Source organism: Pelmatolapia mariae, linkage group LG3_W (genome assembly GCF_036321145.2).
Source record: "Pelmatolapia mariae isolate MD_Pm_ZW linkage group LG3_W, Pm_UMD_F_2, whole genome shotgun sequence".
Lineage (NCBI taxonomy): Eukaryota > Metazoa > Chordata > Actinopteri > Cichliformes > Cichlidae > Pelmatolapia > Pelmatolapia mariae.
The window spans coordinates 86,815,748-86,830,250 of NC_086229.1; the positions used below are offsets into that span (position 1 = coordinate 86,815,748).

General features: G+C 47.0%; 1 protein-coding gene across 2 annotated transcripts in view; it reads right to left on the minus strand.

Annotated features, from left to right (window-relative positions):
- kdm6ba (lysine (K)-specific demethylase 6B, a) overlaps positions 1 to 14,503 on the minus strand; it is a 47,900-nt gene that overhangs the window by 4,855 nt on the left and 28,542 nt on the right. The window contains exons 3-13 of one of the 2 annotated variants that reach the window (XM_063470200.1): positions 8,674 to 8,760; positions 6,872 to 6,992; positions 6,515 to 6,638; positions 6,281 to 6,376; positions 5,868 to 6,147; positions 5,668 to 5,745; positions 5,279 to 5,449; positions 4,980 to 5,156; positions 4,247 to 4,810; positions 493 to 4,082; positions 211 to 337 (exon numbers count right to left, since the gene is read on the minus strand). In XM_063470200.1, the coding sequence (XP_063326270.1) occupies positions 211 to 337; positions 493 to 4,082; positions 4,247 to 4,810; positions 4,980 to 5,156; positions 5,279 to 5,449; positions 5,668 to 5,745; positions 5,868 to 6,147; positions 6,281 to 6,376; positions 6,515 to 6,633 (5,202 nt within the window). In that variant the 5' untranslated portion in view covers positions 6,634 to 6,638; positions 6,872 to 6,992; positions 8,674 to 8,760. The remainder of the gene's footprint in view (positions 1 to 210; positions 338 to 492; positions 4,083 to 4,246; positions 4,811 to 4,979; positions 5,157 to 5,278; positions 5,450 to 5,667; positions 5,746 to 5,867; positions 6,148 to 6,280; positions 6,377 to 6,514; positions 6,639 to 6,871; positions 6,993 to 8,673; positions 8,761 to 14,503) is intronic. The other variant, XM_063470201.1, reaches the window with a different exon arrangement.

Below are 14,503 nucleotides of genomic sequence, written 5' to 3' on the forward strand. Positions count from 1 at the left end.
AGGTATCGCTCAGTAGCGTGAGTATTGTTGGTGTATTGTCTGTAGATCTCTTCATGTTGTTTTAAACAATGTATATTTAAGTGATAAAACACTGAAATTCCTGAGTTTCCTGTTGCTTGCTATTCTGTATGTTGGGAAAACCCATGTGAAGTCTTTGGCCACCACAGAATTTGTGTTCAATAGGTGTGTATTAGAAACGTAGTGACGTACATAGATGCTGGGTGTAGGAGGGTTGAGTTTCTCCCTGGGAATTGGTTCCTCTTTGCTTATGATGGGTTTCACAGAGAAGGCTGGCAGTAAGTAGGATTCTTTAAACTTCCCTTTGAGTCTGGCTGCCCTACAACAGGAAAAAAAGGCAAAGGTTGACAGATGCAAACATGAAGGCACTAATCATTTCTCTAACAGTTCATTCCAAAACTGTTACGTGTTAATTTAGCTTCATTTGAATACTTGTGAGACATTACATGAAATCAATTTTTAATTTGCACTTACTTGCAGGATCGGATAATCTCACTTGCAGTGTTCTTGATGCTGATGTCCTTCAGCGGAATCCTTTTTTCCTCCACCTCTGAGGCAATGAACGTCTCCCTGTCGCCGCTCTCCACTTTGATCAGCCGAATCTTGAGCTCTTTTGGTGGTCCATCTGACAACGCCTTCAATTTCATTAAATCTGTAGAACCTAACAAAGACCCAGATTCGCCTTTTTTGTGCTCAGAAGATCTTTCTCCCGTCCATTCTCTACGCTCGCCGTCGCTTGTGGAACTGGTACTGGATGCTTCCTTGCATTTCCTTTTTTCAGTTTCATAGAGACCAAAGGTTTTCTCTGAGCCCTCCCTTCTCTGGAGATTGAGATCACTTAGGATTCTGCGATCTTTCTCTTTATGGCTCTTGCCATCTTTGTGCCGCTTGTGGCTGGAACTGGAATGGGTGGATGAAGAAGAATCTTTCTTGTCTCTATGCTTTTTCTTTTCCTTTCTATCTTCGTGCTTTCTGCTGCTGCTATGACCGTGCTTTCTCTTCTTTTCTTTGTCCCTCTGTCTGTCTCTGCTTCGGCCTTTCTCTCGGTGTTCCCTTACTTTCTCGGGTTTGTGTCTGTTCCCCATTTGACCTTGGCTGTCATGTTTTTCGTAGGAGCTCTTGTAATGGAGTGACTGTCGGCTAAGCATGACCTCACAGCTCTTGCCCAACTCTGCCAAAGAAGATTCAGAGATGGTTGTCAACTCTTGCTCCTCCTTCATCACCCTAATAGGCTTTATCGTAGGAATGCTTTTCTTTTTAATAAAGGTGATGCTTTCCTCTGAGTCTCCTTCATCTGTCCAGACATCCGAGTCCTCTAATTTCAGCTTCTTATCTTCCAGTAGAGAACGAGGAGAGGACTTCATGGGTGGGACAGCAGGACTGAATGGTGGGTTTGTTGAATCTGATGTGGGAGAACTGCTTTGCTGCTGGCAGCAGATATCAGGGCCCAGTGACAGCGAAGAGGAATACTTGACCCCAACCAGAGCTGATGGAGGAGGTCTCCCAAAAGGCCCGCCACGGTAGGCATACTTCTGGCTCTCTAGGACAGTTGCTAGAGACTTGAACATGCTATTAACACCCGTCTGATGAAGGTGGGGTCTTTGGGGTGGCGGAGAACAAGATGGGGCCTCGGAATCCTCTTCATCTTCGTCCTCGTCAGCGTCACTTTTAATCTGTTCAGGGAGACCATAAAGTTTAGCCAAGTCACTGTGACGGTAATTGGTGTTCCCTATTCCCACTGGCATGTCCACGGGCTGTTTAGGATTATTTGGAGAAGGTTTAAGATAGTCCTCGTCGTCCTCATTGAGAGAAGATGTTCGGCTGCAAGGTGATGCCAGAGAGCCTTGGCGGCTGAGCACAGGAGGACTGGCGTTGGATCGGTCTTCGTGACTGGGCTGATGTTTGGTCGCTGGAACCAAGTCTGGGGCGCAAAGATAGTTCTTGTTGGGCTCAGCACTGGGAGAAAAGGTGCCAATGAGACCTGTGGGCCCATTCTTTTCACTGTTATACATCTCCTCTTCCTTTTTGATGGATTCGTCCAGCATGGCCATAATGTTAGCCAGACCATCGGGAAGCAGCGTGGACTCAGAGGACTCCTCCTCAAACTGAGCGCTGTCAGAGTCGGCAATTTCCAAACCACCTCTGGTCAGCTGCTTGTTGAGTATTCCCCCGGTGGAGGTGGAGGACAGAGGTGGGAGGTTTTCTCTAGAAAAGGCGTGATACAGTTTCGGGGGCTCTCTTAGTGCCACCGTGGGGAGAGAGTGTTGGCTGCTGTCTCTCTCCCTGGCTGGGTCTTTGGATTGGCTGGGTGCAGCTTGCATCGCCGGGGGCTTGTTGGGGTATACCGGCTGGTTCATCCCTGAGGTATTGTTTGTTGAAGAAGGACTGAATGTCATTCCGCCATTGTTACTCCACATCTCCCTCTGCCTTTGCTTTTCTCTGGCATAGTCTGTCTGAGGTGTAAGGGGAGGAGGCCGCAGCCTTTCGACATGAGCGGCAATAGCGGCAGCGGCGGGTGTCTGGCCTGATTGGCAGGGGAGTACACCACCACGGCTTAGCCAGGGGTATGGAGGAGAAGCCTGAGCACTGGGTGGAGATGGACCTGAAGGAGATGCAGTGACAGAAGAGAGGGGAGGAGGTGGGGGCACCGGGGAGGTGTTTTCACAGAGTAGCCTTTCTAGATTTTCGATAGCATCCTGCTCTTTTCCTTTTGCGCTCCACAGTTTGTCGTCTTTGTTTCTCTCCATCCTTTTTTTCTCTTCCTCTTTCCTCACTAGCTCTTTTTGTTTTTTCTTTTCTTCCTCCTCCCATTCCAGCTGTCTTTTCTTTCTCTCCTGCTCGTGCCTTTCTGCTTCCCTCCTCCTTTTCTCCTCCTGCTGCTTCTCCCACTCTCTCCTTTTCCTTTCCTCTTCTTGCTTCTCCCACTCTCTCCTTTTCCTTTCCTCTTCTTGCTTCTCCCACTCTCTCCTCTTCCTTTCCTTCTCCCATTCTCTCCTTTTCCTTTCCTCTTCTTGCTTCTCCCACTCTCTCTTCTTCCTCTCTTTCTCCAGTCGCTCCACTTCTATTCTCCGTCTCTCCTCTTCTTTCTTTCTCTCCTGCCTCTCTTGTTCTCTTCTCCTGTTCTCCTCCTCCTGCTTCTCCAGCTCTCTTTTCCTCTCCTCTTCCTTCTTTTCCAGCTCTAGCCTCTTCCTCTCCTCTTCCTGTTTTTGTCTTATTTCCCATTCCCTCTTTTCTCTCTCTTCTTCTCTTCTTTTTCTTTCTTGCTCCTCTCTCTCTAGCTTCCTCCTTTCCTCAGCCTGCATGTGTCCCTCTAGCTCAGCATCGAGTTTGTCAAGAGCCTCTTCGATGGACTGAGGGACAGAGGTTGGAGTTCGCGGATGAGAGAACATCTGTTTGGAGGGGAGGGCTGGGCTGGATGGTTGAGGCGCAGAGCTGACGGTGGAGTGAGAAACTGGGCAGTAAGTTGGAGAGTTGGAAAGCGGACTTGAAACTGTGCTTGTAATCACACTGTCCCCTGCCCTGTTTTGCCCTGAGGAGAACAGAGAAGATGAGGAGGAAAATGGAGGTTTTTCCAGTTGAGCCTGAGCATAGTACGCCATCTTCCCCTTCATATGCTGGGACTTGGTAGCTCCGTGTTGGTGAGACTGGTTTGCGGTGGGAGCTGGGCCTCGATGATTGCCTGGCTGCTGCAGAGCATCCCTGTGAGATTTGGAGTTAGTGACGGCACTGGTAGGGGTTTGTGGGGCTGGCTCCCTTCCTCCTTGCCAGCGGTTACTAGTACTGTCATTGTTCACAGAGCAGCCAGCAGGGGGAGATGTGGCCACTGCGGACGAAGCAGCCATAGCAACTCTATTAGAGCCGCTGCTGTTGCTATGGCGGCTGACAGAGCAGGGGGTCTGGGACATAGGAGGGTTGGTTGTGATGACAGGTGTTCGAGTAGGTGGCAGGGGAGGGCTGACGTGATGTTGATGCCGGGAGGAACCTGGATGCCGACTATCCACGACCTGATTGTGGCTCTGCTGGCACTGAGGTAGCAGCCTTGGAGGCCTGTAGCTGCCCGACTCCTGAAGACAAAGAATTTTTCAGTCACTTAATATAATAGTGATCAAAAAACAACTGTGTTAACAGCTGATGTGCCTGCGTTGTGCTGCCCGTTATTAAAGGAACTCATTCTTGCAGCATATAAACATGGTTCAAATGAGGTTGCACATGAATAACTTGAACTCACCAGGGAGTGATTGCTGGGCGTGCTCTGATATCTCCAGGCCTCATGTGGACCGCTTTGCTGTTGCTGAGGTACTGAGGTGCTGCTGGCTTGAGGCGGTGGAGGAGGAGGACCCTGGTGGACCAGCCCTGGATGAGGCTGGAAGTGGCTGTAAGGCACACTGCTGCTGCTGTTGTTGCTGCCGGTCGCAGAAACGTTTGCTGGTGACAACTGGGCATGTCGGTGATGATCTCTGTCTCCCCTGGTTGGAGTTGATGCTGTGTGAGAGGTAGCTTGGCTGCCACCTTGGCCCCCAATGAGAGGGCCTCTCTGCATCTGAGGACCACGAGTCTCTTTAGCTTGGCAGGGTGGAGCTCTCTCCGGTTTGGAGCCGGGACTGGGGTAGGAGGAGTGAGGGGACCGATGGTTTACAGCCTGAGGTTGTAACTTGTCTTTCTGAAGCTTAGGAGCACATCCCTGGTTGTAGCTTCCCGGAGGGGAGTTGGGTAAAGGAGAAAGGTTGGAAGGGGCCAAAGATGCAGGAGAGGACTTCTGGGTGTAGCTGCCCATACCTTGTTTGTTGTTTTCCTGTTGAGCCACAAAACAAGAGAAGAAGAAAAAGAAAAACAGGACAATGAGAATAATATACAAAGGGTCTGACCACTGCTTTATTTAAAGCAGTGGTCAGACCAAACCAAGTTTACCAAGATGGGTTAAAAAAAAGTAGACAGTGCAGAGATTTTGTTCCTGCTCAGACCTGGAACTGTGATTGTTGGTTCTTGCGCTCTGAGGTTTGTGGCTGCCAGGGAACACTGCTGTCCTTGTGAATGGGGTTCCAGAAGGCGGGCTTTGGAGGGTGGTGCTGAGCAGACGACTGCTGCTGTGGCAAAGATTGGCCAGAACCAGAGAAACGTTGTAGCCCAGGGTGAGATACCTGTACAGGGGAAAGCACATTACAATGTTTTACTACTCAAAGATCTGAGGAGGGGGAAAAAAAAGAACTGAGGTTACAAATTGACACTGAGGCTGATTTTAATATTTGTCTCTGTCCAATACCTGATCTGAACTCTTTTTCCTTTTGCTGGGGCTGGGACACTCCTCTGCTGCAGGCTGTGAGGGCGTGTGCAGCGATGGTGAAGGCGTGTGTTGGATAACAGAGTGTTCACCCAGTGGAGGGCCTGGTCGCTTCAGCTGACCTCCTTGCATCTTTCCTGGGTAGGGCCTCTGCTGTGCACAGAAAAAGATCTTAGTTGCTGCAGATGAAGACAACTAGTGCAACTATTGCAGTGTCAGTCCAAAGAACCTCTTTATTAAAATATCCAGAGCAAGATCCGGGAGGCAAAAGTGGCTTTGAGTGGAATTGGTGTTATATTGGTCTGAACAGGGAGTGCTGGGTGTTTTTGTCGATGATGAAACATGATCCTAACCAATTAGAGAGTTCCTACCTGGTGCACCTGAGCCCACATGTCATCTCCCAGCAAAGGTGGACCCCGGGGAACATTGTGCTCCTGAGGACCCCCAAACTAAAATAGACAGAAAACCAACAAAAGAAAGTGTTTAGAGTGATTTACTGTTCAACAGCAGAGAATCATTTAAGCTCAGTGCAAAAGGCTGACATGGAATAACACTGCAGCACTGTTCTCACTTTCAGCATTTGGTTTGGCCCCCTGGAGGGAAAATGGGGGTTAGGTGGAGGTCCGCCGCTGCCCGCGTAGCCTCCATTATGGAGACGGAGCGAGAGGTCATTGGGCAGGGGCATGACCGGATGTCCTCGAGGAGGAAGGTGGGAATCATATAGCTGGCTAATTTCCCACGCTCTGTGATGAGGTGGAGGATGAAGATGGTGGGGAGGTCTCTGCTGCTCCCTCTGCAGAGGTGGTAACATTGGCTGTGGGAGATCGAGCTTCTCGCTTCCTCGCATCGGCCTGGAGTATAAAACACACAAATGATTAAAAACATTTGAATGACATCAAAATTGTAACTCCTCTTGTAGCTGTATCTAAATCTATTGCATTTTAAAAGTAGCTGTGCCACCCATGTCTTTGTTCCATTACTTACCCATTACTGAAATATTTGCTGTGATGGTTTAATCCACCCATAGGTCCAGGAGGTAGATGGGGAAGTAGCTGGTGTTGGTTCATTGTAGGTGAACACCTGATGAGGAGCAGAGACGAGATACAAAGTTGTTGATCGCCTTTAACTTGAATTCTACCAGCAGGATTAACCTGATGAATCAATGCAACCAAAGAGGTTTTGCAAAAAATATGGTGTTGTGTTGTCATGACTACATACCTGGCAGGTGGCTGCCAGGCGCGGCCGCCCACGGGAGGCCATGGCCCCCGGTTGAGTTCGTCCAGAGGGAAGGAATCCCGTGTGCCTCGCCCGCCAAACTGCTCTACTGGGTGATGCATCCAGCCTGCATGTTTAGTTGTACAGTCACACAATTAACACACAGATACGCTCATAGAGAGAAAACAGAAAAACATCTTTGGACGAAGAGCAGCTGTCGTGCTTTATGAGGCAGATTTTACAAATAACTGGTCCAGTCAATATGTTTTAATTTTCATAAAAAAAACATAGTTTTTAGTTCTCGTGGCGGATTTGTGACAGATCCATCAAATTCCTTCCTGCATAAACAAAAGTACTTACCAGACTAGCTGTATCTGTGAAGCCCTCCACTGCAGCTCAGAGAGGGCCTCACTCCAACACTGAGAATATGTGGAGGTCTGACACCCCTATCTTCAGCACCAGGAGCCTAAAAGCCAACTGCCTGCAGAAAGAGAGGACCAAGAGAATCATTATGAGAGGGGAGTCAGAGACTTTAAAAACAGAAAAACCCATCAGGTCTTTTATTTTGTTGTGTGGACAAGCTGGTGTGTGTGTTTGGAAGTAAGTGAATGAGAGAGATGGACAGCTTGCCAGCATCTCCTCTGCTTCTGTCAAGAACATTTCCTGAAGAAAGTTAGATTTATAACTTGTCTGATGACGGCTGCTATGCATAACTCAGCCTGTAGGAGGCAGCAGTAAACTAGTCGGTGTGGAATCTGATTATTTCTGAAGCCCAGATGGCTCAGCAGGGAGCTCACCTCTGAGGACAGACCTGGGGTTACTGTAATCCTTACCATGAGCCTCCTGATAGCCAGAGACAGAGGGAAAGACTAAGAGTGAGAGGCTTTGGTCTCACGCCAACTGTGTGATGTTGGACACGACGCAAGTGGAAGCGGTCCAAGTGTGCAAGCTGCACAGTGATGGCAGGCCTGTGCTGTTTTAGTGCATGAGAGAGAGAATAGTGTGCTCTCTTTTAAGTGGATGATTGTGTGTGTACTGCAGCGTTGTGTGTGTGTATATAAAGTGTGCGTGCGCCCAGTGGATACACTAAGGTTTAATCTCATTACGGCAGGCGTGATGAAGAGGAAGAGGGGGGGCAGCGGCAACAGACGGTCTGAACAGGATGGGAAGGATAGATTAAGGAGAAGAGGGAAGGGATGGAGGGAGGGAGGTGGAGTGCAGAGTGGGAATGGTGCCACGAAAACGCCCACGCACCTTCCCACAAACGACACAAAGGAGATGGTTGAGGGGAAAACACATGAAAGAAGCTGAGAGATAACTCTCTCTCCCCCTCCCTGCTTTCAGAAACACCGGACACACACAGCACAAAAGACCGAAGGTGTCGGGATGAAAAGAAGAAGTGTGTGTTTCAAAGCACAGATTCAATACTGACAACAAAAGAGACCAGAGACAAAACCTGAGAGGGAGGTTTAAACCTGCATGTTCATGACCGCCGTTAGAAACTAGGCTAACTAAATATCTACATGTAACATGTTAAGTAGTTAAAAACCACCATTCTGTCATCCATTTAACATGAGATTAAAAGGTTAATCTTTCAAGAACAATACCCAGATTCATCTTTATCATTATATTCAATATAATATCAATGTTATATAAGACATATATGTAAATATTACATTTAAGGTGGATATTTCTGTCCCTGTCTGGGCCTAACATAAGTACAGAGATGTTTTATAAACTGCAGTGCTATGACTGAAATGTACTGCATAATTCATCAGTGGGAGAGTAACAGACATGCACACAAGGGTTATGATTCATTTGCCTTGCTCAGCATAGCACTGTTCCACTAGTTCTTCCAGAATTAGCTCTGGCCGTACGCAGTACTTCCTCCCACCAGTTCATCTTCCCTGCCTTTTCTTCCTCCCACTAACACTGGATCACGGGCTCTATATAAAGCCCAGCAGAGGATACTTCAAACACTGTACACTTTTAGCTCGCGAGGAGGGTTGCTGTTCACTGACACATGAACACCACCCTCAAGGGGCGAGGGATCACGATCCGCCAGACGCCGCTGCTATGTGAAGATAGGCCGGCGTTAACTGTCAGGACTGCACTCGACATGCTTTAAAGGAAAGTGATACAAACACTCACGCTGTGCGCACCTTTAGAGTAGCACCGAGTTATTGATTCACAGTTGTGTTAAGTCTCAGCTTCAGCTGCCAATCATTTCTTCCGGGGTCTCCTCAATCCTGAAACACAGAGAAGGGAAAAACGTCAGGGAGAAAAACAACAACAACAACACGACCAGGCTAAACAACACTCTGAGTGAGTGTCAGTCTCAAAGCACGAGACTGAGTCAAGGTTCTCTCAGCATCGACTGAGAAGCTCTTTACCCCACCGCTTCTCTCTTTAGTGCATCATCGCCACCTGCATCATCCTCACTCTTCCTCACTGTTCAGGTGATGCATGGCAGAGTGATAAAATGGGAGTGAAGAACTCTTGCTCATTCACTCGTGCTGGGAAGTAAGAGGCCCGTCTAACTCTAACAGCAAAAGCCCATAAACTCAGTCAACCATCACATGGAAAACATAGCACTGCCAAAATGTAATAAAACTGCATTGTGGTGAAAGTAGAAAGGTTTAAATTAGAAGAAAGACAAACAAAAATACAGCTAGAGATCATCTGTGACTTCTTTTGAGAGCAAATGGGGACACGGTGGCCAGGTTGTAATTACTACTTTTATAGAGGGTGTGTGTGTGACCAAACAGCCATCTACCCTGGCTATCACATTGCTACTCAGCAGCACAGTGTTAGAAACTCAGTACTCTGTAATGAGATCGTACACACAGGCGGCAGAAACTTGTTCAAGAGCAGCTCGGGTTCTATCAGATTATACCAAAGCGATGAAATGTGGTTATAGCACCTATGGGTAAGAGTATGGTGTAGGAGAGGAGAAGCAGTGAGAGTGAGCGCGAGCATTACACAGGTTATTTTTTGGGGAACCCCCGATGACTCAGCTCGCCTGGAAGACGGCTTACCCCAAACCGCTGGGCCTGAAACTCCGCCCCTCTGGGACACCACTTACAGTCAGGTGACCGGGGGCGTTTCTGCACCACTGCAGAAGCAACAACAGTGGGAATTTCTCTGACCGTGTGATGTCATTTCTGCTTCCTTAGAAGCGTGACGCTCGGGTAATCGGTACGTGAGTGCATGTTTAGACAAATAAGCAGGATGTGCCGATGAGATGTTCGGTAGGGGGTTTCATGGCCGAGAGAATGATCAAACTAGTAAACCGCAACTTCAGGAGAAATGATGAGGAAAATTCTACGAAAATGTTCAGACTGATTAATCCGTAACCGTTTCACCCAAATGGAACGTTCTGCTGCCGAAGAACTCAAAGAAAGACAGGAAGTACTTTGAGAAGTTTAAATTTAAACCTTCAAGCGCTGCAGGTGTTAGTGTGATTGCTACTTGCTTTCAATTTTATTTTGCTCTAACCACAGCAAACAAAAACTACTGCGGTATCTACGGTAAAAGAAGTGAAAGCACTTTGAGAACATCTGCATCTGTCATCCACAGCTGATAGAACTATCACTCATGACATAATTTATTGTTCAATCAAAAATCCCCTCCAGAGTACATCTTGTGGAAGTGGAATCCCCCCCGCCCCCCACCCCCCGACCATTGAAGAGGTGTTCCTGTCAACACCCTGGTTATCGTAGGAAAGTTAGTTAATGTCCCCGAAACAGCAGCCCAGGGGTCGAGCGGGAACAGAACAACGCTGAACAACCATTATACCCAGGAAGTCAGACAGTTAATGAAACGTCTCTCTGTGGGATCTGACAAGCGAAGCAATTTCATGGTACAGCCCAAAGTCACATGCCTGTGGCTGTGCACAGGGAAGCCTGCTTCGTCGCCAATGAGCGCTAAGGGAAACAAACAGTTTAAATTAAATCATTACATGAGAGCCATAGCCTGCCATTTATTCAAAGTCATCCCTTTCTGCCTCTGCCCCAGACAAACGCGGTGAGGCCGTGAGAAAAAACAAAAAAAAGACGCCGTTGACGACGTCCAATGCAAAAATATTCATCTGTGACACTTTAGAGTCTACTTGTTTACTTGTTTGTCTGAGGAAAGCACACGAGGCTGCTGGAACAGGAATATGAGCAATGACCAAGGACGATGTCATGAGGGCTTGACGAGGTAAAAGCAGGCAGCTGGGGAGCATTTTACTGTCTGAGTAAATTCACTGCAGAGCCATTCTGATAAGAAATGACCAGATAAAACTGGGAGAAGTGGCAGATAATAGAAAAAAACGAGTTAGAAAAGAGCTCTGGCAGCAGTCCCATCAAGCATGGCGGCAAGGCCATGCATGGTCTTCTCTCTCTTCTTGTTCCTTCCTCCCGCAGCTTTACTCTACTTGGCCATTACATAATCAGTCCCAGATAGAGATCGTGTTCTGGAGGAAACACCATGCATTTCTCTCTCTCTCTCACACACACACATAGCCCCTGCATCCGTCCTCCCCCGCCCCGTTGCCAGGCTCCCTGTGTCTACATGTACGTGTGTATTTATTTGTTTGTGCGTGCACTAACGTCAGTGCATGCTGTTCCAAGATGATGATGATGTGGGCTAACTTTATCACGTCTGCATCTTTACACACACACAGAATTAGAAGATGATGTGCCAGCCAGCGCACACAAGGCAGTGCAGTTCAGCTGAGGACACGGCAAAGCAAACAGTTTCTGCAGAGAACCAGAAGGAGCTGACCTTTGTGGCGGAGTGTTCACAACAACAACACACACACACACACACACACAAATCTGGACTGAGAAAACACTGCGATGAGCTGACCCTTAACCCACTCCCTCATTCACTCAAGCCTGTGCAGAGCAAGGGGGTTTAACAATTCAGGTAAAGCTCACATTTTCTTTCTTCCGTGTCATTCCAGCTTGTGTGCGTACTCCCACACATCTGCTCGACATTGAGCCGTGACAGAGAGGCCGTAGGAGCATCTGTGGAGGCAAAGTCTTCATATTTAAACTGTGTTGGCTTGAAGTTGCTTCCAATTTAAACATTTAGAAAACAACAGGGACAATCATCAGGTTAGCAGCAACCACAAACGAATCATTATCTCGTTCTGGCTGTCAGTGGTCAGCCTGTCAGTTTGTTGTTCGGCTCCTCAACGCTACTTTTTCCATTAATTTTGGTGGTCTTGACAACCGCCCTGACCTCATTCAGGAGATGAGAAATGATTACAGTTAGACTACGTTTTTATCTCTTGGTGGAAAAAGAAGCACAAATTGCAACAGGAGTGTGTAGGTGGAAAAAAAAGAAAAGAAAGGAAGGAAGAAAACAAGAGGTCCTTTTATTTTCCTGTGACATCCTGTGACTGACAACTTACGACTGGGTTACAGTGGTACACAAATCATACAAAAGAGACCAGTTGCACTTGTGTGTAAGTGACGTTTAAAGAGAAGAGGAAGAGAGCTCTAAGGGGAGAGGAAACTGTCGTCACAACCACAGGAAGTGGGCCTCCCTGAGGGGGTGTGTGTACAAATGTGTGAGGGAGAAAAGTCGAGCTTTGGGGAAGGGTTTTGGTTCTTTTTAAAAACCATGAGGCTTCCTGTTAAAAAGATAACTCGGAGCATTTTAGAGTGTGTGCAATAAATGACTGTCTTATGTGACTAATACGAGCAGATGTGAAATAAGCAGGGTCAGCTCACCACTGCAGGTTCCTAAAAATACACCTCAGACACACAGTCATCCTGTGCGACGGCACGTGTGTCCAACTCATGACTCACACCAGCCACTTCAACAAAAACAAGCGACATAACTGACTTCAAAAGAGATTTACTCTGATCTGCTGCTCAAGTGAAAAGCCTGATCGCGCTCTCAGGCTTCTGGTAAAAGTGAGTGACAAACAGATGATGGGAGAATGGGCGTCTGTGTCACTTGTACTTTTCGGCTTCTTTTTCACAGAAACTCTAGAGTTTCAGAGGAAACTACAGACTTCTGTGCATGTCAGCGGAGAATCGGAAAAAAAACAAGAAACACCAAAAAAACGAGGGATGACTCAACACCTCTGAAGGACAAAGCCGAAATCTTAGAAGCGACGGCGGCTCGATTCTCGCACATGAGCAACCTCAGAAGTCCCCCAACTTTTCTTTCTGCTTCACTTGAGTGAGGCTTTTCTATAACCAGTGTAAGAAAAGCTCTGGACAAACACAACTGCACGTGTGAAAAAAGTCTAAAAATCCCCCTCCCTCATTCTCCAGGTACGTCTAGTCCACATCCAGGGCTGACACACTCAAACACACAGACGCTCAGAAATACACTAAACAAGACTAGAGACTGCTTCCTTGGCAACAGTTACCAGGGGAACTGGTCGCGTCTTAACCAACAGTTATTGAAGTAAGCTGGAGAGTCTGACATAGACAGACGGGGTTTATGAGAGGGCTTTACTAATCAACATGTTTCCTGAAACACAAGGCAGACTTGACCTCACACCATCCCCTTCCTCTTCCTCACTGGACTCACATTATGTTTCACTGGCAGTCTGTGTGTGTGAATAACACTTAGCAACATGTGTGTGTGTGCATGTGTATTCATTGTGGGGACCAAAATCCCAGTCCCCACGAGTTTGAAGGCATTTTTGAGACTCAAAATGTGGTTTTAGTGCCAGGGTTATGGTTAGAGTAAGTGGCATGATGTCAATTAGATGTCCCAGCAAGACATGAATACCCAACGTGTGTGTGTGTGTGTGTGTGAGAGAGAAAGTTGCAGCAAATCAGAGATAATGACAGCATGTGTACAGATGGTCAGCACGCCGTTGTTTTTACAGTGGGTGTAATTACGATCATTTTGACTTTATCAGAACAACCGTGACACAGGCAGAGCAGCTTTGTTATGACGTTTGTTCGTTTAGACCAGAGAACATCCAAGGCCTGTTTATAGATTCTCCAAATACCACAGCTGCTGATCTTGTAGGGTTTTTTCCCCTTCATGAATCTCTCCCTACTCACCGGCTGACTTATTAGCTATTCTCCCAGCGTGGGTAAATGCAGTCACAGGAGGTGAGGCGAGGTACCAAAGGAAGGAAGAAAATTCTTTCCAAGTTGTGAGAGCCTGTTTAACTTTAGCTATGAGTCACACACACACACACACACACACTGTAGGTTCAAACACAGCCCTTCCACTGTGGCATCATCGCTGATGGCAAAGGGCCAGAGATAACAGAAACTGAACTCAGAGGGAAAACTTTCTCCTCACTCTCACTGGCTTTAAAATAGTAGTAGAACAGGAACACCCCCTTTCTCCTGTAGAAAAGCTTTCAACTTTGCAAATGCTAAAAACTAACGTAAAAGTGTTTTACATTAGTGTGGTGCATCTGCATCCCTGCCTGCTCATGTAAAAAATAAATAACTAAATAAATAAATTTCAGTTCACTCCTTCAGATTGCGAAATGTATTACACAGAGGATCTATTTTTGCCCTCAGATCACATCACAGCGCAATATAAATGTCCAGTACAGCAAATGATCGATGTCCATGGTTTGTGTGTGGCCGGTGACATACCGGAGCCCTGCTGGTTTGTAAAAACTAATGAGAAAGAAGTAGCAGGGATAATGAATTCATCCATACACGCTTCTATGATGCCATATTTCAAAAGCTAAAAAGCCAATTATTGTCCATAAAGTGCTGCTGGCATATGCATTTAGAAAGTTCAGTTGTGTCTATTCCAGTTTTTTTGCTGTTTTACTGCCAATTATTGTAATTTTGCCTCATTTAAAGCTCATATTTTATCTGACTCTTTTCACCAAATTGATTTTTTCACCTCTCTTTCATACCCGACAGACATGCATAATAACTTTTACCATATGCTGGACCCTACAGAAGACAATATGGTTGTTGTTTTTGGGCCTCTGCTGCCAATTTTGGCAGACCTTGATCCACAGCAGTCTGTCTCTGAAGGCATAGTGGAATTCCACAC